At 35.1% G+C, this 26702-nt stretch overlaps 1 protein-coding gene across 5 annotated transcripts in view; it reads left to right on the top strand.

Moving 5' to 3' along the window:
- The first annotated feature begins 224 nt into the window (after positions 1-224).
- Positions 225-26702, top strand: part of DZIP1 (DAZ interacting zinc finger protein 1) — a 102105-nt gene continuing 75627 nt past the window's right edge. For 4 of the 5 annotated variants that reach the window (XM_074299362.1, XM_074299365.1, XM_074299363.1 and 1 more), the window contains exons 1-6: positions 4037-4243; positions 4415-4987; positions 13078-13162; positions 18109-18236; positions 19562-19723; positions 24973-25110. In XM_074299362.1, coding sequence (XP_074155463.1) covers positions 4241-4243; positions 4415-4987; positions 13078-13162; positions 18109-18236; positions 19562-19723; positions 24973-25110 — 1089 coding nt within the window. In that variant the 5' untranslated portion in view covers positions 4037-4240. Of the gene's footprint in view, positions 322-4036; positions 4244-4414; positions 4988-13077; positions 13163-18108; positions 18237-19561; positions 19724-24972; positions 25111-26702 lie in introns of those variants that run through there. The other variant, XM_074299366.1, reaches the window with a different exon arrangement.

Raw genomic sequence — 26702 nt, 5'->3', positions numbered from 1 at the left:
TCTGTCTTACAATTTTACTTTAGTCCAGCCCAGATCTTGATGCGTACCAAGCCCAATTAAGCAAGTCTGTACACGGTTTCTTTTTGAAAAGTGTTCTCCAGGGTTAGGAGCATCCAGCTCCAGCACAAGGAACCACGTGTCTGAACAAGCGGCTGGATTGGTGGAGGATGTTTTAGTGCTGCGGTATGCGCACAGCTCAGTCCAGCTTGCCGAAAAGGAGGAGAAGGAGAGGAGAGGAGAGAACGGAAGGGAGGGCGTGGAGAAGCCTGAGTTTGGAAGGGAAGCTGTTTTCAACACAGTTCCAGACGGCCAGAGGGTTAGGTAAGGCTTCAATCATTCCGTTTCTCCTCAGTTCAGGGATCTAGCTCATTGTCAGATCTGAAAGAAAGGGAGTCAGCAGGATCCTTTTTCAGCCTCAAGCCCCTTCTTTGCTTCCTTGGGGGGTCTGTACCCCGGTGGGAAAGCTCCGGCCGCACGGCCGCATGCCACCCTCTTCCTCCTCCTCCTATGCCTCTTCCACGGCTGGGCCGGGATGCTCTAGAGCTACTGCCAGATAAGGATTGAGAGACGAGGGCTCTCGGTTGGGATGGGGGTACTGGAGTGGAGAATGGAAGGCAGGAGGGAGGGTGCACCAGGGAGTTAAGTCTGTGAATGGTACTATTTGCTTGAGCCCCCTGAAGCCAGACAGCCTCCTTCCATATCCTCGCGTCTTTAAGATAGAGATTAGTCTGCTGTTTCCGTTTGCACCCTCCTCACGCGTGGCTGTGGTGGCTTCTATTCCCTACTCTCCTTTTAATTGCGGGTGGGGTGGGAGGATAGAAGCCCGACCGGAACTCCCCTCACTGCAACCATTGTTTTTTGGGAACAAGTACCGCTGTGGGGTAGCGTAAAGGGCCGATGGTTAAGTGGTGTTATGCACATTGCGCCCAGTAGAGGGAGGCCTCCGCCTAAGGTCCCAGATGTCTGGGCACCCGGTGGGGATGAGCTTGGGGAGGAGAATGCTTTTTCTCCCCTCTTTACTGGCCCAGCCATTTTGTGACCGAAGTCAGACCAGACCGGCACAGGGCCAAAGTGTTGGTGGAGGATTCATAGAAATGAGCAGAGCATTCCCCGATTAGAAACGAGTTTCCCCTTCTCTTCTTCTACCTTAAAGTATTCCTTCTTAAAAATTCGGGACGAGTGTCTGTTTCTTCCCCTGTTATTGGTTAATCATATTTTTCCATTGCAAAGGCCATAGATTGAAGAAAAACGAGTAGGGCTAAGAATTGCCAACACGCATGCCTTCATTTCCTCGACAGTATGATTTTTCCTGGACATTTTTTTCCTTTTTCATATTGTCAAGAAAACTTAAAATCTTTTCCTTCCATGCAATATTACTTCTTGGGAGAGTTCCAGCTGTAGGACTATTCTGAATCAATTGCAAAGGCTGTAGCGTAGTGGAAAGAAACCTTGAAGCTAGAAAAACGTGTTCAACTGTTGGGAACACAATATGTAACTTTGCTTTACCTCTGTTAGACCTTTTCTTCTTGTGAGAGGATGATGGTGATTCATGGAGGCTGAGAGGGACTTGTTCTCTGACCTCCCCACTGAGAGGCCGTTGCATTGTCTGACCTCTCTCCTCTGCCTCCAATTTATTTCCCATTCCACAAGCAACATCTGTGTCAGTAAAGGCTGCTTTGCAACTCCTTCAGATGTTCACAACCTTGGAGGCTCTCGGAGATTTGATCCGCCCCTTACAGTGCACTTAGGCTTGGTCCTTAACATTCAAGTCCCAAGTCCGACGCATAGTAGCTATGTAATCCTGGGCAGGTCACAATCTTAGTAAATGTTTGAAGTAGGCCAGAGAAGGTTCTGACCTACATTAGTAAGAATTTGCTCAATCAGATTTCTCCATACCATTGAAATCTCAGGTCCAATCCCCATGCTATATTAGTAACTATTTTCCTTCTCCCTCCATTCCATATTATTAACTATTTTATTTCCTTTTAATCTTTCTAGTTATTAAGTTGTTATCACTGATCTAGGCTACTTGGTATAGTTGTTTCTCTTACCTGTAATTTTTTTTTTTTGACCATCTGACCCTCCCTCTACATATAAGTTTCAAAATTTTGAAAAACTATCTTATTGCAGGAGAAATTAATAGTGACCTTGAGGAGATGGTAGTAGGAATAAGCATTTAGTAAGTGTTTACTGTGTTCCAGGAACTTTACAAATATCTTATTTGAACCACACAACACTAGAAAGGAGGTGCTATTATTATTCCTATTTTACAGTCCAGGAAACTGAGGCAAACAGTTTCTTTATCTTACCCTGGGTAAGGATCACACAGCTAGTGAGCCCTGGAGGCTGGATGTGAACTCAGGACTTTCTGACTACAAGTTCAGGTCTCCATCTATTACACTACTAATTGCTTTGTTTTTCTTTAAATATCCTTATATTTGTGTTGAAAACCCATGGAAGAAAAAAAGACTCCTTAAGTCAGTATTATAAGGGAATGTAATTTTATTTTTAAAAATTCTTTTAAAAATAGTATTTTATTTTTCTAAATACATGGAAAGATAGTTTTCAACATTCACCTTTGCACAATCTTATGTTCCAAATTTTTCTTCCTTTTCTTTTTCCTCCCCAGAACAGCAGCAATCTGATATAGGTTAAATATGTGCAATCCTTCTAGACTTATTTCCATATTCATCATGCTGCACAAAATAAAATTTGACTAAAAGAGAAAAAAAAAAACAAGAAAAAACAAGTAAAAACAGAACAAAAGCTGAAAATGCTATGCTTTGATCCACAGGAATGTAACTTTAAAAAAATCAAATGCAAGAAAAAAATTCCTATAAGCTTTATGATTAAAACTTTATATTCAGTGTCATTGTATGGTCATATCTGCAATTCTATATAGAATAATTTTATAAGCATATAATCCGTTAATGCCTTATAATTACAAACTATGTCTTATTTAATGTTTTACATTTTACTTGTGGTATAAAGCAGTAAAGACATTTTGGTATAATTAGTTACAAATTACAAATTAAGTTCATTTATTGATGTAGTTTTAAAAAGACGAGATCGAATAAATAAAGTTATTTTTTTCATTAAACCAAAATTTTACAGTAATAAAATAAAATAAAATAAAGCAACAAAATAAAATCCTTGCTTATTACTTCCTTGCTTAAATGAGCAATTTCTACAAACTAGGTAGGCATATCTTTGGATAAAGGTCTTATACAATGTTTATTTGTTTTTTGTTTTGTTTTTTTTTAAGTTAGTAGATAACTAGTTTCAAAGCCAGAACAAAACACGTGCGTCCTAGTCTAGGTTGGAAAATTGCTCCCCCTGTTGTTAAAGGCACCGGAGGTTTTAAATCCTCCCTTGTAACAGGTGGGATTTATTTCACTAAAACCAAACAGTACAAATCCTTATTTGCTGTGCAGAGCAGACTTTTCAGTCTTTAAGATGCAGCATTTTTTAAATGTTGCCCACTTGTCACATCCTCCTCTTTGTTTTCAAGGTAAGCTTAGGTTATGAGTACCATATGTTAAATCTTGACTTTACCACTTCTGTATATAAATTCGAAGCAATATTAACCCAGGATTTCTCTGCACACCACCCTTTCTACCCCAATCCTGCCACTCAAAGCAACACTCGAATGCCCCCTTAGCAATTTTGTAGAAGGTAAGTGGATATATTTTTAGGCTTAGCATTTGATTTTCATTGAACCGGACAAAGGAAAAACCAGAGGGGCCACCAGTTAGCAGGACCCAGAACCCCAGATGTGTCGGAGACTTGTGCAAATTAGCGTTTCCTCTTAGAAGCAGGAGCAGAAGCTCTGCGCTTCCCTGGGTGAGGCGGGGACTCCTAGTGGGCTGCAGTTACCCTCGAGGGTGGGGTGGAGGGGGATTGGTTGGTTATCCCTGTGCCCTTACTCTCTGGACGCCCCCTGCTTTCCTTGCAGGGGCAGCGGCGCGCGCTCCTGCAGCAGTCTCTCTTCTGGCCCCGGGCTAAAGCAGCCCGGGGCGCTGCCATAACAACGGCCAGGACGCCCGAACCTTAGGCCAAAGCCCCGGCCGCCGCCGCCGCCTGGGAAACCATCTTTTTCCCGGGACCAACAGTGCGGCGGCGGCGGCGGCGGCGGCGGCCGGAGGAGCCAGGAGGAGACCGGAGACACGGCGGAGTGTCGGTGCTAAGGAGACTGCATCAGCGCCCGCCCCTCCTGTGGCGGAGGGATTGGCGCACCAACATGGTAAGCTGAAGCCGCGCCGCAAGCTGGAGGGAGACCTCCAGAGAGGCGGGGTATGCAACGGCTCCGGGGTCCCTGCAAGCAGCCTCCCTCGAACCTTTTAGCACTGCTCGGGGCCAGCCTCCAGCCACCGTTGTTTCTCTTCTTTTCCCTCCCTGTCATCCCCCTCTGCAGCCCTTCCAGAAACACGTCTACTATCCGTTCGCCGGTGGCCAGGAGGGCCAGGTGGCTACTTCCAGCTCAACGCTGCATTGCCCGGCCCGCTCCAGTGTGTCCGGGGTGGCCGGCATGGCCACGGGCGGCGCGGGGCCCTTCCCCTTCTTCCAATTCCGGCCTCGGCTCGAGAGCGTGGACTGGAGGCGGCTCAGCGCGATCGACGTGGACAAGGTCGCTGGCGAGCTGGACTTCCTCACGCTGCAGGAGAACATCATGAACATCACCTTCTGCAGGCTGGAAGACGAGAAATGTCATCACTGCCAATCCGGCGTGGACCCGGTGCTGCTGAAGCTCGTCCGCCTGGCCCAATTCACCATTGAATATCTGCTGCACTCTCAGGAATTCCTCACCGCCCAGCTGCAAGCCTTGGAGGAGAAACTGCGCCTGGCCCTGGCCGAAGTGGAGCAGAGCAAGAAGTTGCTGGCCAAACAGGGGGCGGAGATGAGGCAGCTGAAGGACGAGTGCAAGCGGAGGAAGAAGATGATCACCACCCAGCAGATGATGATTGAGGCAAAAGCCAGCTATTACCAGGTAGGCAACTGCGCTCGATGAGCCTTTGGGTGAATGCTGTATTGTTTTGTGTGAAAATCCAATTTTTTGTGCGGGACTGCGCCCTTGGCGAACTCCACCCCCACTCGTCCTTGGAATGCGTACTACGGGGATACTACTATCTTCCCTACGAGGGAAGTACCCTTGTTCAATTAATGCAATAGTTTCCAAGGCTTCCCGGTGAATAGGCTTAATGAACAGATGGCATGCAGATTCTTCCATTGTAAACTAAGAGACGAATTATTAATTTAATAGTAGCAGGTATTGCTTTTTATTGGAAGCATCTTCAAGGTATAATGCTAGAAATCCTTTTCCATATCCCTCATAACTGATGACAAAGAAAATTAAATATAGTCACGTGTATATGTGTGTGTGGGTATGTGTATGTTCCAATTGAAGTAAATTATTTAAAGGCCTGAAATATTAAATTTTCTGAAATTTTTTATTGCCATATGATAGTTATTTTTAAATAGAGAACATGTCATTCTTTTTTCTTTGTGTACCCAAGGCCTAGCATAGAGTAGGTGCTTTAAAAATGCTTATTGATTAAGAAGCTGGAAGTTGATAGAACTGCAAATAAGTTACCCCCAGGAATTTTTTTTTTTTTTTAAGGCTGGGGTTAAGTGACTTGCTCAGGGTCACACAGCTAGCAAGTGTTAAGTGTCTGAGACCAGATTTGAACTCGGGTCCTCCTGAATTCAGGAGGTGCTCTATCCACTGCGCCACCTAGCTGCCCCACCCTGAGGAAATTTCTAAACAAGGACATCAGATTGATAAAATTGAAAAGCATATCCTAAGTGAGTGCTTTTCATTTAATGGCTCATGAATGCAAGGACTATATGAGGGTTTCTTGCAAAAACTTCTCTAATGGCACCTTAATCAGAAAAAATTGCTTATGAATATTATGAAAAGTATATTTAATTAACCTGGGGGGTTAACATGTTGGTGGTTGAAAAATAAACCTAGGTTCATCTGGCAAAAAAAAAAAAAAGTTGAGTGGTCCACTGGAAAGCGAGGGGTAAAAAGCAGGAAAGAACTCTCTCATGAAAGCAGAGAAAAGTAAGCATAGCTAGTAGGAGGGGATGGATGGCCAATGGTATCAAAAGAGAGGGTAAGAAGGAAAGAAGTATGAGAAGGGAGATTTGAATTTTGTAATTAAGAGATTATTGGTATCATTGGAGGGAGAAGTGGGAGTGGCTCCGTGAATGAAAAGTGCGGAAGTATAGGTAATGAGTGTAAATGACTTGGAGCCAAATAGAGAAAGGAGGAGAAACAAGTTTATGATTTGACAACATGAGAGGTGGAGGGAAGATTTTTACAAATGGGTAGATCTGAGCATGTAAGCAGGAAAGGAAACAGTAGATAGAGAGTAAAGATTGGGGGAGGGGATGATTGAAGGGGCAATTCCCCTGAAAGGGGATAGGATCAAAGGGTCAAATAAAAGAGTAGACTTGGCAAGAAAGGTCACCTCTTTGTCAGACTAGGGTAGGCTTTTTAACTTGTGTCTCAGATAGATTTCAATAGGTTCATTCACTTAGGTGAGGGAGAATTACATCTTTATTTTCATTTACTTCTAACTGAAATTTATCTTTTCCTTCAATTATTCAAAAAACGTATTTCAAAGGGGTTCATGATCCCCCCAAAAGCTGAGAATCCTTAGTTTAGAAAGTAAAAGGAGAATGGGTGATAATGTTTCACTTGAAGCCCTTCCCTGTCCATTGATTCTGCTGACTGTAAACATGCCTGAGTCATCATCATAAACATTTAAAAAAACCCTGACCCTTGAAAGTTGCTTTCCAATAATCTGCTTCCTTTTTTTAAATAATGAAACATTAGAAAAAGCTATTTGCTTTTATTGATTCTATTTTCTTTTCATTTTTTTCAATCTGACTTCCAACTTTATCAGTCAACTGAAACCATGCCTTCTCCAAGTAATAATAATGATAGTTCTATTACTACTGCTGCTGCTACTGCTGCTGTTACTACTACTACTGATAATAACTCTGATTTATACAATAGCACATGCTTTGTGCCCAACACCAAATCCAATGGTCTCAATCTTCATTCTTGATCATTTTGCAATATTTTATACTGTTGGCCTCCAACTTTTCACCTGAATATTCTGTTACTTTTGAGTTATATGACAGAAATTTTTCTACTCCTCATATCTGGCTGATCACTCCTTTCTAGTCTCTTTTGCTGGACTACCATGCAGGCTCCTTTTTTGTGTATATATGGAACTCTGCCTTGGGCCTCCTCTTTTCTTTCTGTATTGTCTCACTTGATCTCATCAGCTTCCATGAGTTCAACTGTCATCTCTGCTATGATTCCCACATTTGTATATGCAACCTATATCTTTCCATAACCTCATCTGTACAATCACTTGTCAAATCTTATTGACTTAACCTCCACAGCATCTCTCATATCATGTCACTCACATGGCTATCACCCTTTATTACTTCACTTCACTCCTTACTTATTGCAGCTGTTTTTTAATTTGTCTTCTTGCAAGATTATGTCCAGAGTCAGCAAAGGGATATTCCTAAAGCAGAGATCTGATTATATCATTCCCATACTCAAGAAGCTAAAGTGGCTCTCTTATTACTTGATTATAGAAATTTGCCATTTCCTTCTCCAGTTCACTTTGACAAGAAAACTGACATAACCAGGGTTAAGTGGTTGCCAAGGGTCACACTCTAGTAAGTGTTTGAGACTAGATGTGAACTCATAATGATAGTCTTTCCGACTCCAGGCTCAGCATGACCTGATGTATAGAAGCTGCTTAATAAATATTAAGGGATTGATTGTAGCTGCATGTAGATTGAAATGGAGAGAAAGTGCGGCTCCTGGAAATTAGGAAGTTTGATGTACTGGGAAGTCAAGGTGTTTGAAAAGTCATTAAAAGTATAGGGCAGTTGTGATGAAGAGGAAGACTATAGGGAGAACAGCAACCAGGATCTAAGATATAGAAGGAGCAAATATCAAAGGAGGAAAGGTAGATTCATTTTATAAATTAGGAAGAGAGGGCTAGAGATGTTAACTGACTACCTGGTTCAAATTAAATATGAAAGCAGAATTGAACCCAGAGCAGTTAGTAGTCTTTCCAGGATACCAGGCTGTTTCAAATTCATTGCTGCATTTCAGATGTTGAATGGGGTTATGTCCTTCAATTATGTGACTTGGGACTGTTTTTAAAAAAATTCTTCTATTTACTCTTTACAGGGAAGGAAATAAGCATTTGTTTAACACCCAATATGTGCCATGTATTGGACAGAGCCCTTTTATAAATATTATATCATCCTAACAGAACCCAATAAGTTATGTACTATTATTATCTTCATTTTATAATTGAGGAAACTAAGATATAGATAAGGTTAAGTGATTTGCCCAGGGTTACACAGCTATTAAATACCTAAAGCCAAAATTGCAACAGGTCTTTCTGACTCCAGACCCAGTGCTCTGTCCACTATGCCACTAGCTCTTCTATCTTCAGTCAATGTTTTTCTGTCTTCTTCAAGGTCAGAAGTTATTTATTTCTGCTATAATTGTACCTATGTGAAGCTTTCCCTTTTTTTTTCTTGGTAAATAAAATTCAGTTCAATAAACCAATATTATATGTCTGTTGTAGACAAGTATTATTTCACTAAGGTGTTTTTTTTTTTCTTGTTTAAAAAGATTTGATAGCTTGCTTATATAATCTTAAATTTTAACAGTCTTTTCATTTACATTGTATATGCCATTTTTTTAGTTCTGCTTTCTTTGCTTTGAGTTTATCCAAATCGGGGGCAGCTAAATGGTGCAGTGGATAGAGCACCAGCCCTGAATTCAGGAGGACTCGAGTTCAAATCTGGTCTCAGGCACTTAACACTTCCTAGCTGTGTGACCCTGGGCAAGTCACTTAACCCCAGCCTCAGGGGGAAAAAAAAAAAAGTTTATCCAAATCATATCATGTTCTCAGGATTTTTCATATCCATGATTTCTTAATGCATATGTTTTTTATCCCTTTCTCATAGTTTATTCTTTTGTTTTCTAATCAACATGCATCTCTTTATTTCCATTTCACTGCTATCACAAAAGAACAGCCATGAATATTTTAGTATATAGTAGACTTTTCTATCTTTGATCACTTTGGAGTATATCCTCAAACATGAAATCATTGAATTAATGAAATTTAAGATTATATTTGCTGTTTTGGCTGCTTCTGATATTAATATTTTTATAAATAGCTTAATTTTTGCCCCTTGGTTCATATGCTATATGCTCTTTAGAATAATCTAACCCTGAATTGCCAGTCTCTCAGCCTCAACAAGAAAGTCAGCACGGTACATAAAAGAATTGGCTTTAGAATCGCAGGATTTGGGTTCAAGTTCTGACCTGACTGCTTACTATGTGTGTAATCTTGGGCAAATCACATAACCGCCCTGTGCCTCCGTTTCCTCATCTATAAAAGAAATGGGCTCTCTGAGGCCCATTTCGTTTCCCTAATCATTGACTCTGTGATCTAACTCTTCCTTAACAAAGTTTTGTGAGAAAAAGAAAAAATAAAATGCCTCAAGATCCTTTAGTTTTCTCTCATTTTCAGGTCCCTTCAAAACTCCCTTCTGGCTACTCATAATTTCACGGACTTCTGGGCCATCTATTTGATTCTGGCATTCACAAAGTCAGAGGACATAGTTCTTAAAATGTGGTCTGTAGATATTTATAATCCATATCTAGGCAACCCACAGTTTAGTGCAAGACAGAAAAATGTATATGAGATATGTTGTTGCCTGGATAAAGCAGCTAAGGCTCTTATAGTTCAGAGAATTTAGAGGGAGAAGGGTTTTGAGACATCAGTTCATCTAACCTTTTTATTTTATAGATAAAGAACACAAAGAGGTTAAATTCCTAAAAGGTTAAACAATAGTAAAAATCACATTAGGTTAAAAGGTAGTAAATAACAGTGTCAGAATTTGATGCCAGTTTTTCAGATTCCAAATTTGGTACCTATTCCATGGCAATTCAAGACTGGGGGGCGGTATTTATTTTAAGAGACTTGAGGTAAAAAACAAAACAAACAAACAAAAAAAACCCACATTATCTTTTGCAGTTTGAAATCAGTGGACAGAATAGCCACATTTGCTCCCACTTTCAGTCTAAAGAAGTCTTAGGGATGGTCTCTAATTTTAGGCTAAAGGAGGTTTATTGGAAAAGTGCATTTCTGAAAAGCCGTAGAAGGGGTTATGTTAGGGGACTCTCTAATTATGAACAGTTTCCATTGGCTAATTTATGGTAATGTTTTTTAGTTATGCAAATGTACTCCAGGGACTTAGCACTGGGTACATGTTTTATATAGGGTATAAAGTGCTGATCCTGGGGTTAGAAAGACTGGAATTCAAATCTAGTCTCAGACACTAGCTATTCAATCCTGGACAAAATATTTAGCCTCTGTTTGCTGAAATCTACTGGAAATGGAAAGAGAAAACTACTCCAGTGTTTTTGGCAAGAAAATCCCATGGTTCATGGGGTCATGGAGAGTCAGACATGATTGAGCAATAACATTTTTTATATACGTGAATATAAAGACACATATGGAGAAATAAGTAGTTATCTGACTGCTGTAAAGTTGGAAAGTCTACTATTTTGCTCTCTCATAGCTTAGCCTGACTTGGGAGTGGCCTGGAGGTGAATTTAGGTTGCTCTTGGGTAAGTTTCATAATTCTGGTTGGGGCCTTCATTTCAGGGAAGATGGTCTCCACAACAAAGAAATTGTCATTCAAGAAGAGCCCAAAAATTCATTTTAAAAAAGCCAAGTTCAGAAATCAGGGTGTGAATCCTTATAGGAGAGTTAGAGGTAGGAAGCAACATCTGGAGAAGAATGATTAAGCCTGGTTCAACACAGACCAAAGGAGTTAATTAGTAGTGAGGTCCATGGGTTGAGACTGCAGGGATTCAGTTCTAATATAGGCAAATAATTCTTCTTTTACATAGCAATCCCTCAGATATTTAAAAACTTCAGTTGTCTTTAACTCCTCCTCTCCCCACCTTCCCAGTTCTTTCAATTGATCTTTGTGTAGTATTATTTTAAATTCTAATTCTATCTTGATCAAATTTAATATTTGGGTACATTTCAGCTTGGCAATGCCCTTCTTTAAATAGGACACCCAGAATATGGAAACTTTACATATATTGGGGACTATCACTTCCATGGTTTTAGAAACAAATCTTCTGTTATGATGACTCAGGATTGTATCTGCCTTTTTTGACTTCCATGTTACAACTAGGATTTTTTTTTTTTAAAACAACTAGGAGTTTTGTTTTGTTTTGTTTTGTTTTTTTACTGTATTAACTGGTTTCCATACATGTTGTTTTTACACTGTATTGGTGCTGTTAATTTCTAAAATTCCAGATGCAAGACTGCATTTATCCAGATTAAATTTAATCCTATCAGATTTGACCTATCTTTCCAGCTTGTTGCAATCTTTTTGGATCCTGATTCTGTCATTTAGTGTTATTAGCCATCTTTCTGAGCAGTGGATCATCTGCAAATTGGATAAGTATGCCATCTGTAGCTTTATCTGTGTCATTAGTAAAATACATTGCACAAAACAGTATCAAGAGCAGGATCTCTGACACTCTATCATCTATTCTCGGCTTGTTTTTGTTCATTACTCTTTAGGCATCATCATCACTTAAACAATTCCAAGTTGACGCAACTTTACCATCTTTCACTCCTCTTTTCTCCATATTTTCCACAATGACATCTTCAGAGACTTCATTTAAATGCTTTGCTAATCTAGGTCTTCTAAATTTAAAGCATTTCATTGATTTCCCAGGCTAGTAACTCTCACAAAAGAATTTGAGATGAGACCTATATGATTTGATGAGTCCATGCTGATTTAGTGGTCACATTTTCTCTTTCTAAGGGCTCAGAAACAAAACCGTTTCTTTGTATTATCATTTTAGAGTTTTGTCAGGAATTTAGATCAAAACTCACCCATACTTAGAAAATCTTCCTTCTTCAACCTGCCCTGGAAATTGGCCCATTTGTTGACTCTAAATCCCATGATATCTTTCTTATTCTCCATAGTAATCACCAACATAGTGATCAATAGCAATCATCTTTGAGATTTTTATTTTAAAAACATATTTATTATTTATTATTTTTACAGTGGCTAAATTTCTTTCTGTATCTGTTCCTCTTTTCCTCTTTGCTTCCTGTATAATGAAGAATATTGGTGTTGTGTTTTGGTTTATTTTTAAAGAAAAGGCAAGAGAAAAAATGAGCTAAACCAATCAATTAATTGGGAAAAAAATCTACATACATATATTCCATGGCCATGAATCTCTGGCCTCTACAAAGGAATGTGGGGGAGAGGAAAGGGAGGACATCTCATAATGTTCAAATTCTTTCATTGCCCTGATATACAATTCATTAGAACCAGGTGACACAAATTGATTAATAACAACTTGCTACTCTCATCACCTTGTCATTTATCTTGTGTTTTGATAATTTGTCATTTTTGTTTTGTCTTTTTCAACTGACAAAATGTATATATAATCTCCAGTCTCATTCTCTCTCCTGAGCTTCAGTCTCAAACAAGCAACCTCTTGATATAATTTTATAATTATATATAATTTTTGATATAATATATATTATATATGCAATTTTGATATAATATTATTTTGATACAATTTGGAAAGATGAAAACCACAGCAACTGGCAGATCAATCTAAAATGCTAGATATGAAGTGGAGTCCTTGTGTTGGGGTAGATGTGGGAAAGGAGGGGGGGCCTTTATCATTGACCAAGAGTCTGAGGCTGAACTATGACTAGTCACAGGTGTTTTGTATTCTAATAATAACAAATGCTGTGGCAGCATTACAGTTATCATCATATTTAGTGTGAAAGGACTGTTGGACTTTTCCACTGGTGTTTTTGGTATCATCTATAGATCCTCTCTGCTAGCAAGAATGTTAATTTTTGATGAAAAAAAAAGAGGGGTATGAATATATGCCATTTATATTCTTTGAAATTTAATTGGAAGAGTACTTCTTGTTGTGACTTAGAAATATACCTTTCAATTTTACAGTGTCATTTTTGTGAAAAGGCTTTTATGAATCATGCTTTTCTGCAAAGTCACATTCAGCGACGCCATCCTGAAGAATCTCACTTTGGTATGTACCCTAAGTTTATTTTTTTAAAGATGCAGTTTTCTAGTGAAGGTCTAGTGAAGGTCATCACTTTTTCCTTTTTTACTATGAAGTCTAATATATGCAGTACAACGCACTTTTATGTGTCTGAAGATCTATATATCTATGACTTGTAAGCACATAACTGGTTTATTGAAATGGTTTTCCAGTGACCTTTTCCCAAAGTCATGATAATAATGCTGAATAATAAAAGACTTGGAATTTTTGAAAACTTGATTCCTTCCCTTTTTCTTCTTCTCCTCACTACCAAATAACATTTTTACTTCTTTTTTTCTTCGAATAGAAGAACATTCTTCTATATTTCACATTATAAACTATAATTGGATAGTTGGACCTAGCTCATAAATTGTGGAAATAGGTAAAAAAAATACAAAAGAGAATTTCTCTTAAATGTATCTTTCTTCAAACAATAGTAGTTTTCGCTCAGTCATTTAAGAGAACTGATTCATGTTTTTTGGTGTAACATAACACATCTGTAAGATGGGACATTTGAGATAAAATGATGCAGCAGAAGGAGAGCAAAAAAGTGAAAACACTTGGCATATCTTTCAGCCCTTATATAATTATGTTACTCAGGCCCTGGAGGATGAGAAATCTTCCCCTCACCAGATACTTCATTTCTTGAGTACCTAATAGATGTCATGCATAGAGAGTTGGGGAACAAAAGCAGTAATCCCTATCTCGCCTCACTAGAAAAAAAATAAATCAATGTGACAATTTGACTATTGAAGAATCAGGGAAAAGATACACTAAATAGTTCAGAAAGAACATGATATGAATGAATTTGGGCTGAAAGTGGAACTTCATTAAGACATTCCAAAATGATTTTCATATTACTGTGTTTTCTTGATGAAATCTCGTAGAAAAAAAATTTGTTTCATGATATAGATATTTGTGTCTGATTTAATTTATTACAAGTGTCACAAAATACTTGTTGAAATGAATTAAATTGCATTATTTGAATAACTTTCTTTATTCATCTTTTCCCCCAAAAGTACTCAGTCACTAATAATTACAAGTATGTTGATTTTAGAATTTAATGTGTCTTTTATATTGTCTTTTGTAAATATGTGATTATATAAATATTATTTGTTAATATAGGATTATTTAGTTGCATTAAATAGATTGGAATAGTTCAACACTACTCTTACTAATTTTCATCAGTATCAACTTCATTAAAAGGTTCAAATCAGATCCTTATAACTGTCAGAGAAGGAGGTAAAATTTTCTTTTTTAGGAGCATTTTCAATGAGAAGTGGGAAATTTCAGTAAGACATCTGGTTATTTTATTTACATAACATCAGATAATTAAATTGATTTGTTTTTGTTGAAAAGAAATTATTTTGACATGGTGTTAATGCTGTTTCAATTAAAGTCAGACTGTATCTTTGAAAAATTCTAGGTAATTTTCATGGTGAATTGGCCTGTTTAATTTTATGAAGTTAAAATTAATTGGGATCAGTTACTCGTTTATGGAATGAATTTTAAAGATTATTGCCTCTCTTTTATCTCCCATCTTCTTGCTCCTTTTATTTTGACTTCTTCCTTCTAAAATAGTTGTGCTTTACTTTGTTCTATTTTCATTCCTCCCAAGTTCACCCCCTTCTAATTGAAAAATATTTTAAAGACTAGATCTTCTTATATTATCCAAAAGGCAGAGCACTGGCACTCATGGGATTAATCCCAAAACTTTTAGACATGGGAGCTCTGTTTCCTACTCTGTTTCCAGCATGGGCCCATTTGCTTCTCTTTGAGCAGCTGGTGGCTCTCTGCTCTCATCACATTAGTGCCAGACTTCACGTGGACACCTAATTGCATTATAGCCCTACCACAGCTCAGAATTCCCAAGCCCAAGTAACCTGCCAATCTCAGTGTTCCCAAAGGAGGGATTAGGACATATGCCCCTGAACCAGACCTAATTAATTTTTATCCTGTGCATATTGAGAGATTCATATCCTTCTATTTGGATCTTTTGCTGCTAAAATGTGATATTGTTGCTCTTCTAAATGCCAGAATTGATGATCTTGTACTTACCATGTCCATTTCTGGATAAGCTACTAGACTATTGATTTTCCCCACATTTTTCAGTCCCATTCTGGACTCTTTGAGGTAAATCAATCAATTGTCATTTATTACACACCAGCTATGTATCAGCACTACTCTAGGCAAGTATCCTGTTTAAAACAGGAAAAGCAGTTAGTGAAGTATGGTTGTAGCTCAGGAAAGAGAAGAGGGCTGAATAAGTAGATCTAAGGATTATCCTCATAGACATTACAGTTGAACCCCTGAGAACTGATGATATCACTAAACAGGTTAGTATAGAAGGAAAAGGGGAGAGGTCCCAGGACAAAGCTTTGGGGGGACATTCTTGGTTGGTTGCTTTACCACTTGAATGACATCATCAAAGGAGAACAAGTACGAGGGATCAAAACAGGAGGAAAATCCTAAGAACAGAAGGCAGCGTCATGAAAACAGAAAACAGAAGAGTGACCCAGGAGAAAATAAGCAACACTGTGACATGAAGATCATGAAGGACTGCAGATGTAGCAGTGCAGAAATCGCTATCTATTTATCGCTAAACAGATGAGGAAGTTGAAGCAAACAGGCTTCAGTGACTAGCCCATGCAGCTAGTAAGAGTCTGATCTTCCTGATTCCCAGCCCATTGCTCATTAATTCAATTAGCTTTTAGGGGGAAAAAAAGAAAGAAGGAAGAAAACAAGCATGTATTATGACCCTACTTTATTCCAGGCACTATACTCAGTGTTTTATAAATAATATCTTTTTTGATTCTCCTGGAAGGTAGGAAGTGTTACTATCACTGTTTTCAGTTGAGGAAACAACTAGAATGTGTCTTAAGGCTGGATTCGAATTCAGGTTTTCCTAATTTCATGTTCAGTGCTCTATTTATTGCACTATCTTGCTGTCACCAAATAAAAGATGTCACTACATTTTATTATCATTCTTCCATTCATACTGTTACAGAGCCATTATGTATACTGTTTCCCAGTTCTGCTTACTTTGTATCTGTTTATATAAGTCTTTTCATGCTTTTTTTAATTTTTGTTGTTTCATACAGCACAATAATCAACTTTTACTGTCTTTACTTAACCTTTTGGCAGTCTGGTGAAGAGTAGAGACTTTCTCAGCATGATGTTTTGCATAATATAAAATAATAGAATTATACACAGAAACATATATATTTCTATGTATAAAATATGTAAATATACACATATACTATATGTAAAATTTAAATACATAAGATTTCAAAGAAAACTAATTATATTGAAATAACAGTTATCAAAATTTTTTAAGTTAGCACATGGATCCCAGGTTAAAAATCCCTACATTATGTATCATAATTTGTTTAGACACTCTTCAGTTCCATTTCTTTGTTATTACAAAAAGTACTACTATAAACATTTTGACAGCTAGTTGACCTAGGCAATAAGAATGCTAGACTTGGAGTCCAGAAGATTCAACTTCCTGAATTCAAATCTGACCTTAGATATGTTCTAGTTGTGTGACCCTGAGCATGTTACCTAATTCTGTTGCCTTAGTTTCTCATCTGTAAAAGGAAATGGCAAACCACTCCGGTATCTTTGCCAAGAAAACCCTAAATAAGATGACAGAGTCAGACACAACTGAAAAATGACTGAACAATAACCATGCCTTACTCAGAGAAAGTGGCAAAAAGACATTGTTGGGAGTGTATGTGGCTGGAAATGTAAGTGGGACAGACAGTGGAAGAAATTAAAGACAACTTATGTGATACACATTTATATTCCTCCCCCTCCCACATATTTAAGCAAAGTTTTCCACTTTGTGGAGGAAATTCTCTTTAATTAACTTTTGCAAATAAATAGGTAAGAGCTACTTAGAACAAACAAGCAAATAGATATTTCACTCTGCATCTTCAAGCCCTATTGATTAAAGCACCCATTTGAAAGAGATATCAATACTTCTGAACAAAATTTTTCAGCATGGCTTTGACATTCTGATTTTCCACTCTGTTGTCCATACCTTTCTTGTTCCCAACATAATGCACTAATATTTATTTCCATAGTTATATATATATATATATATATATGCATATATATAATACATATGTATACTCACAATATAACATACATATATATATATTTATATGTATGTGTGTGTTAATGTTTATATGTACACATCTGTCTTGGTCTTTTCTTCCTCACTTGTGTATGTGTATGTGTGTATGTATATGTACATATATACACACACATATATATGTACATATCCATGCATATATTTTCATACACATATCTGTCTGGTCCTTCTTTTCCCCATTTACCTCTTTTTAAAAATTAGTTTCTTGTCCATTCAGCATAAGTAGTCTTAGCATTTCTAATAATTAGTTTACTGGTCACTTTGGCACTGAATTTTCCACAGAATTCCCACAAAAAGGAAAAACATTGTGATAACCAGATAAATGATGGTGGCAGAAGTTGCAGCCTCATAGCAGAAAAAAGTCATTTCTTCTGCTAGTGAAAAGACTGATCATGGCTTCTGATTCTAGAAAAGGAATCTTTGTGAAGAGGTCAAAGTATTAAAAATCATAGGGCTGCAGTTGCTGTGAATTTTTCCCTTATCCCCTCTGGCCACTATTCATTGGATTATATTCTAGCCAAACTTATAACATATCATTAAACCTAGTGATTGAGGCACTACATTAAAAGAAAAAGAAAAAAAAGCTCCTTCAGTCTATTATGTAATAAAGACTCCATAAATACTAAATCATGAAAACAAACCTAAGTAGCCTGAAATAATCAACTATACTTCCCAAATGACAATTAATTCTTTTTTTTCTGAGAGGATCAAATCTATTATATTTTCACCTATTTAATGTTTTAAAAAATATATTGCAAACTGGTTTTCCCTGAAGGAGACTTTAGGAAGAAGTCCCAGACTGACAGGCTACAGAATGAGATTGAAATGCTGAAGGAGCAGTTACAACTCACCAAATCTCAGTTGGAAGCAGAGCAGCAGGCTCATATGATCAGGTTTTCTAAGGTATTATTTTTGATTTTGATGATTTCTAACTTCTTAATCTGTGGGCGACAGCCCCCTATAAAATTGTATAACTGAATGTGGGGGGTAATGAAGTTATAATTTATTATCAGCAAATGTTTGATTTGTATGATGATTTTATATAACCAGAGTCACAAAAGACAGCATAGTCTCATGGAAAGGGATATTGCATCTAGAGTAAAAAGAGTAGGATTAAGATACTGCTGCTTCTACTTATCAGATGAGTTGGTTGAGATGTTCTTTAAGTTCTCTTCTAATTCTAAATCCATGATACCCTGATGGTGTTATGAACAGGAGACAGAGGGATTCATAGGAATTGGCAGTATATGCTTGTCTCTCTTATACCCCTTCTATCTAGCACCTCATCATCTATAGCACTCATCAGGAAATACTTGCTTTGTTTTCATGAAGACTTAATGACAGTGCTATTCCATTTTATTTTGTGTAGAACAGAGATTTCAGGCTCTGGGCCCACAACATCATTGTGGGGAACCAGATTAAAATGTAATTGGGAAATACTTAACAAAATAAATAAAAATGCAATAAATAATGTCAGTTTGTGATTATCTGCAAGGATCTGTTTCTATATGTTTGATACCATTGATATAGAATATATTATGTTATATAAAAAATAAACAAATAAGAAATTATTTCCTTAATCCCTTGTATCCACTGATAATGGCAAAATAAATCTGATAGATGAGGCACTTATTTGGTCTTTGTTAATGTTTCCATGTTGATTTCATTCATGTCTTACCAACCTCTTAGTTTTCTAGATATTTGAGTGCCTTTAGGATGGTTGTCATTTATTGTTTTTATCATTCTTTATGTCTTTATTGATTTAAATATGTGCTGTGATTTTATTTCTTTCCTCCACATTTGTTAAGATGGATTACAAGTCCTGGTAAGTATATAAGAAGAAAAAAACCACAAAATGTTAGATAGAAACTTGGCTTTCATTGGGAATTCTAAATATTTTATGTGGGAAAATCTTATTGTTGTCATAGTTGATGTTGACTGAATGCCTTCAATTAATAGTGACATTATAGCCATGCTTATATCATAAGAGAGCCCTAAGAACTTGCATATTTTGAGAGCCATAAAGACAAAGCGATGTATGCAAGGAAAGTTGGATCTATTAATTCTAATATAATGATTTTTAATTTTGCAAACCAAACTGAAGAAAGACTACATGGCTATAACTTATTCTTACATATATAAACTAGCTGTCATATTTAATTTTTTAAAATAATTTTGCTTTTGTTACATGTCAGAACTATGAATGCAATGTATTAAACTAATTTCAGGAATATGAAATCCAGAAATCAAAAGAGGAAGAAATTCTGAAGTCATTTGATAGATGGAAAGAAGAAGAAAAAGAGAAGTTAATTGATGAAATGGAGAAAGTAAAAGAGATGTTTATGAAGGAATTTAAAGAATTAACTTCTAAGAATTCAGCATTAGAATATGTAAGTATTAAATCTACAATTTCTAACTTACTAAATGTAGTTCTACTTGTTTTTAAATTATATATGTTATTTAAATATTGCTAGATTTTTAATTTCATATAGTGCCTTAATGCTTATCCTTTATAATATGATTCTTGACTTGGAATCATAGATTTCTGAGGGTCCATGAGTTTAGATGGGTTACAAAATATATTTTAAATTTTATTTTCTAACTGAAATCTAGCATTTCTTTCAATTATGAATTGTTAAAGAAATTATTCTATGGACTCCATAAACTGCCCAGTGAATATATGACACAAAAATAGTTAAAAAGTCCTGTTTTTAATAATCTTTTAAAAATCAGTTGGTGCATGACTCTGGCCAGCGCTATGGAGAAGTGACTACTTTGGAGGATCATTTCTTTTTTTTCCATTAAAAATTTTTTATAAATTCATTTTGAACTCAAGTACATGAACATTATATATAGAGAGAGCGCACTATAAAAAAAGGAGAATTCAATATAAAACCACAAATTTCCATTTTACACTATTTTTTAAAATTTATAATAAGCACTAGACATTGTTTTCAAAACTGTTCTTTTTTCTGTTTTCATTCTAAGTTTTCATTTATTCTATGCTGTGTACTTCTATTTTTTTCTCCCTCCTTATCCTGCCCTAGATATGGTTACCATTAGACCTCAAAAAAAAAAAAAAAAAAAAAAAATATATATATATATATATATATATATATATATATATATATATGTGTGTGTGTGTGTGTGTGTGTATGTGTATGTATATATACATATATATATATATATATATAAAACCATATTATACATACTTCTATTAGTTCTTCTCTGGAGGTGAATAGCATCTTCCTTCATAGGTCTTTTTAGTTGATTTGAATATTTATATTATTCAAAATCACTTAGTTCAAAGTTGTTCTTACAACAATATTGCTGTCCTGTGTACAATATTCTTTTGGTTCTGCTCATTTTACTCTTCATTATTTCATGAAAGTTTTTCTTTTTTTTTTTTTTTCTAAAACCAACTAAGTCATCATTTATTATATTATCATATATCACAACTTGATTAGGCATTCCCCAATTGATATACATCTCCCCCATTTCCAGTTTTTTATCACTACAAAGACAGTTGCTATAACTATTTTAAAACTTGTAAGTCTTCCTTTTTTCCTGATCACCTTAGAATACAGATGTAATAGTGATATTGCTGTACCAAAGAATATACCCAATTTTATAACTGTTTGACATAATTCCAGATTGCTCTCCAAAATGGTTAGATCAGTTTACAATTCCACCAACAGTGAATTAGTGTCCCAATTTTTCCACATCTCCTCCAACATTTGACACTTTCCCCTTTTATCATTTGAATCAATCTGATAAGTATAAAATGATATCTCAAAGTTGTTTTAATTTGCATTTCTCTAATCAATAATTAGAGCATGTTTATATGACTGTAAATTGTTTTGATTCCTTCATTAGAAAATTATCTATTCATATTCTTTGATCATATATCAATTGAGGAATGACTCATGAGACTCTATAAAATTACTTCTTCACTTTTCTGCTTTCATTCTAGTCTTGGCTACATTGCTTTTATTTGTACAAAAACCTTTTAATTTAATGTAATCAAAATCACCCATATTATACCTCAAAATGTTCTCTGTCTCTTGTTTATTTACAAATTGTTCTACTGTCCATAAGTCTGATAGGTAATGTTTCATGTTATTCTAATTTTCTTGTGATATCTCCCTTTACATCTAGGTCATGTATACATTTTGACCTTATCTTGGTAAGTGGTGTAAGATATTGATCTATGCCCATTTGCTGCCAGACTGCTTTCCAGCTTTCCCAATAATTTTTACCAAATAGTGAATTCTTATCTTAAAAGCTTATATCTTTGCATTTGTCAAACATAATTTGCTATAATCATTTGCTGCTATGTACTATATATCTGCTGTGTTCCACTGACCAGCCATTCTATTTTTTTAGCCAGTGCTAGATAGTTTTTAGAATTACTGCCTTATGATATAGTTTAATGTCTGGTATTGCTAAACCTCCTTTTCTTTGCATTCTTTTCCAATAGTGTCTTGGATATTCTTGATCTTTTTTGTTCTTCTAAATGAATTGTTATTATTTTTTCTAATTCAGTATTACAATTTTTTTGTAATTTAATTAGGATGGCACTGAATAAATAGATTAGGTAAAATTGTCATTTTTATTATATTGGTTCTGCCTATTTATGAGCAAATAATATTTCTCCAATTATTTAAATCTGATCATATGTATAAAAAACCATATGTATAAAAATCATAATTAGGTCCATGTAATTCTTGGATATGTTTTTTGCAGATTATATATGCAGATATTTTATACTGTCTCTAGATATTTTCTATATGGGATATCTCTTACTTTTTCCTGCAAGATTTTGTTGGTGATATAAATGCTGATGATTTATTTGAGTTTATTTTATATCCTGTTACTTTTCGAATTTTTAGTTGAATTTTTAGGATTTTCCAAGTATGTCATCATATTTCTGCAAAAAGAGAAAATATCTCATTGCCCATTATGATTCCTTTGATTTCTTTTTTGTTTTCCTCCTATTTCTATTACTGCTGATACAATATTGAATAGTATTTGGTGACCATTAGTATCCTTCTTTCATTCTTAATCTAATTGAGAAGGGTTCTAGCTTATCCCCAATGATTTACATAGATAAGGAAAAATCTATGTATACCCATGCTTTCAAATATTTTTAATAGGAATGAGTGTTTCATTTTATCAAAAACTTTTTATGCATCTATTTATATAATCATATAATTTGTTACCTTTGTTATTTATGTAATTAATTATGTTAATAGTTTTCCTTATGTTTGTTAACCTATCCCTGCATTCCTTGTTTAAATTCCACTTGGTCTTTATAATATAATGTCGTCATTTCCTACTTAGTATTTTGTTTAGGATTTTTGCCTCCATTTTCATTAATGAAATTGGCCTATAATTTTCTTTCTCTGTTTTTGGTCTTCCTGGTTTAGGTATCAGTACCATATTTGTTTCATAATGATTGATAGGACTTTGTCTTTGCGTATCATTATATATGACTTATACAATATTGGAGTGTGTTGATCTTTAAATATAATGCATCTGGTCCTAATACCTTTTTCTTTGGAAGCTCATTTATTGCCTATTCAGTTACTTTTTTCTAAAATAGATTTATTTAGATATTTTTTCCTTAATCTAGAAAGTTGATATTTTTATAACTATTCTTTTATTTCACCTAAATTGTTAAATTTGTTGGCATATAATTTGGGTGAAATAACTCCTTATAATTGCTTTTATTTCATCTTCATTAGCACTACATTCATCTTTTGCATTTATGATATTGATATTTTGCTTTTCATTACTCTTTTTTAAAAAATCATGTTTTGGGGGAGCTAGCTGGCACAGTGGTTAGAACATTAGCCCTGAAGTCAGGAGGACCTGAGTTCAAATTTGGTCTCAGACACTTAACACTTCCTGGCTGTGTAACCCTTTGCAAGTCACTTAACTCCAAATTGCCTTAGCAAAATCAAATAAATAAATAATCATGTTTTTTTTGGTATTTCTATTTTATTAATTTGATCTCTAATCTTTAGTAATTCCAATTTGAGGTTAAATTGGAGATTTAAATTTTATTTTTCTAGTTTTAAAAATTCGATATCCAATTCATTGTTGTGTTCTTTCTCTATTTTATTGATATAAACATTTAGAGGTATAAATTTTCCTTTGATTACTGCTTTTGCTGAATTCTCTGGGTTTTGATTTATTGTCTCATTATTGCCATTCTTTTTAATGAAATTAGTGATATTTTCTATAATTTGTTCTTTAACCCATTCATTCTTTAAGATAAAATTATTTAATTCCAGTTAGTTTTAATCTGTTTCTGTGGTCCCTTATCAAATATAATTTTAATTGCATTGTGATCATAAAATGGTATGTTTGATATTTCTTCTTCTCCTTTTTTTTTTTTTTTTTTTTTTTTTGCATTTAACTATAAAGTTTTTATGCCCTGGTATATGGGCAGTTTTTGTAAAGCTATCATGTTCCTCTAAGGAAAAAAATGTGCATTCCTTTCTTTTCCCATTCATTTCTCTCCAGATAGCTTCATAGCTATTTTATCTAAATTTCTATTCAGCTTCTTGACTTTTTTCTTATTTATTTTAGTTAGATTTACATAATTCTGAGAGAAGGGTTATTATATTATACACTATTATAATACTATTATTTATTTCTACCTATAATTAATTTAACTTTGTCTAAAAATTTAGATGCTGTACCATTTGGTATATATAGGTTTAGTATACTGGTATTACTTCATTGTCTGTGGTCTTAACACATTATCTGTTATGTTTATCACATGTGATATATCGAACACATATGATCAATATAGGATATAATGATATGTGATGGTATTGTAACATATAATATATAATATAATATGGTTTCCTTATTTTTTAAATTAAATTTTAGTTTTAATTTTGTCTGATATTATGATTGCTACTTTTTTTTTTACTTTAGCTGAAGCATAATAAATTCTCTATCAGCCTTTTATTTTAATTCTGTGTGTATCTCTCATTTTTAAATACAATCATTTCATGTTCCTTGGGTGTTATTCATACTTCCTCAGTTAGACTGTTAAGGCATTTGAATGTCAGTCTTTATAGCAACAACACAGTCTTAAGCATTCATTAGGCAGTTAATTCATGATGATTGGTTGATACTATTGGAATATGAGAATATTCCCAACTTGTTAAAACCTTCAGATTTTACATAGGAATTAGCTTTTCCACAGAGATGGATATGTGGATGTAACCAGGACATTTTGGAAAGAGAGAAGATATTCATTTTTCCCATTGTTCTCTTTAAGGTGTTATAGTGAATCAGTGGATCAGTTAGATGCACTGAACTCAGTAGACTTACTATAAACCTGTCTTACATTGGAAATGTTCAAGCAGAGGTTGGAAAAGCTTCTCATAGGGAAAGAAGTGATCTATGTTTTGTGTTTTGTTCTCTAAATGTCCTGCCTTAACTGGTAATCCAGACATTCTAGGTATAAGCCTGGAAATAAAATGATCCAGTGGCCAGTTTCCATTATCATCCAAAATAGAAATATTGAAATACAGTTATGCCTTTCCAAGTTTAATTTTAATTATAAATCTTATAGAAGTATGAGCATTTATGTACATGTACTTAAATTTTTTTATAGCAATTGCTGGAGATACAAAAGTCCAACGTGCAGATGAAATCCAATATAGGTACATTAAAAGATGTTCAGGAATCTAAAGAAGAAAAACTTCAGTATTCACAGGATTTCCAAAATATGATGCAGCTTCTTGATAATCAGGTAGGTATATTATGCAAAATTTTCTCAATTCTTGCGCATATCTGTGATCTACCTGACATGGCCACAGCATTGTGCATGGGATCAGAAGACCTGAGTTTAAATCTTTTCTCAGATTATCTCAACTGAGCTTCAGTTTTTTCAAAGATGTCCTATAAGACCTTTCCAGTTCTAAATCTGTTACCCATGATCCTCCATAAGTTCAGATCATAGTTCATGTATCATTTTTCATCCCAGATAATTACTGCCAATTTTTTTATCTTATGCAAAGACATGTAAAATTAGATATATTGTAGAGTGATGCTTATTATTGGATGTTTACATTATTGTGTTTTTTTTAATTGCCACAATTTGTAAGTTAAAGACCCTCCATCATTTTCAATTTGTTAACTAGTTTGTTAGTCTTGTTTCTTCATAAATGCAAAATTTAGTAGATGTTAAGTAATTATTATGTAAGTTAATTTAGAAACATCTCATTTGAAATAACAAGAAGATTGATCAAGCTATTTTTCTCTTCAAAAAAAAATTTTTTAATTATTGTTTGATGTAGCCTGGATATACATTTGTGACAATTTTTAGAGAAATTTTATATTATAGAATTTTAGAGTTGAAGAGATCTTAGTGATCATCTAGCTTGGCCTGTATAGTTTGGAAATGGAAAATTGAACCTTCAAGAGATTAAATGACTTAGTTTGTTTATTTGTAGACATAGCAAGTGCCTTCTTCCTCCCCCCCCCCCATTTACATGTTCTAGAGGTGTGAGGTGTGAAATTAAAAATATTATATTCCATCAATAAAAAGATAATGCATACACATGTATGCATCTATGTGTACATATGTATGTATATGTAGATATATGTGTGTATTACATATGTAGATATATAATATATAGATGAGAAAGTTTTCTGTCTTTGAAACTTCTAACAGTTTCTCAACTTATAATGAATTAATCTAAAAGAACTTTTTTTTCCCCTACACACATAGAAAAACTTACTAGCTTTCAAAAACCAAATGATCACTTCATTAGTTCTGCTTTTTAAAAAAAGTTTATTGAAGCTTTTAAAAGATGCTAGGTAGCATCATAGTGTCTAAAGCCTAAGACTAAAGTCTTAGAATCAGGAATACCTGAATTCAAATGTAGCCTAACATATGTCTTAGCTTGTGATCCTGGGCAAGTCACATAATCTCTAGCTGCCTTAATTTCCTAAACTATAAATTAGAAGTAATTGCACTTACCTCATAGGATTGTTGTTGATCAAATGAAATGATGTGTATTAGGTGCTTTGCAAACCTCAGAGTCATATATAAATGCTAGTAATTATTATTATAATTACTATTAATAATAGTAATTACTCTAATTTTGCAGATAATATTATCCCAGAAGAACCTTTGCTAAACAATTAAGATAGTCACCATATCTGTAAGCATGTTCCTTATTCCTGCTATAAAAGTCCACCTTTGAGAGTATTATATTGATGTGAATATTGTCATCTTTCAGAGTCACTTTTCCTCCCTCCCGTCCTCCCTTCCTCCCTTCCTCCCTTCCTCCCTTCCTCCCTTCCTTCCTTCCTTCCTTCCCCCCCAAGGCTGGGGTT

The sequence above is a fragment of the Sminthopsis crassicaudata genome, chromosome 3 (genome assembly GCF_048593235.1).
Source record: "Sminthopsis crassicaudata isolate SCR6 chromosome 3, ASM4859323v1, whole genome shotgun sequence".
Classification (NCBI taxonomy): Eukaryota; Metazoa; Chordata; class Mammalia; order Dasyuromorphia; family Dasyuridae; genus Sminthopsis; species Sminthopsis crassicaudata.
This window is presented reverse-complemented; position numbering and strand designations above follow the sequence as displayed.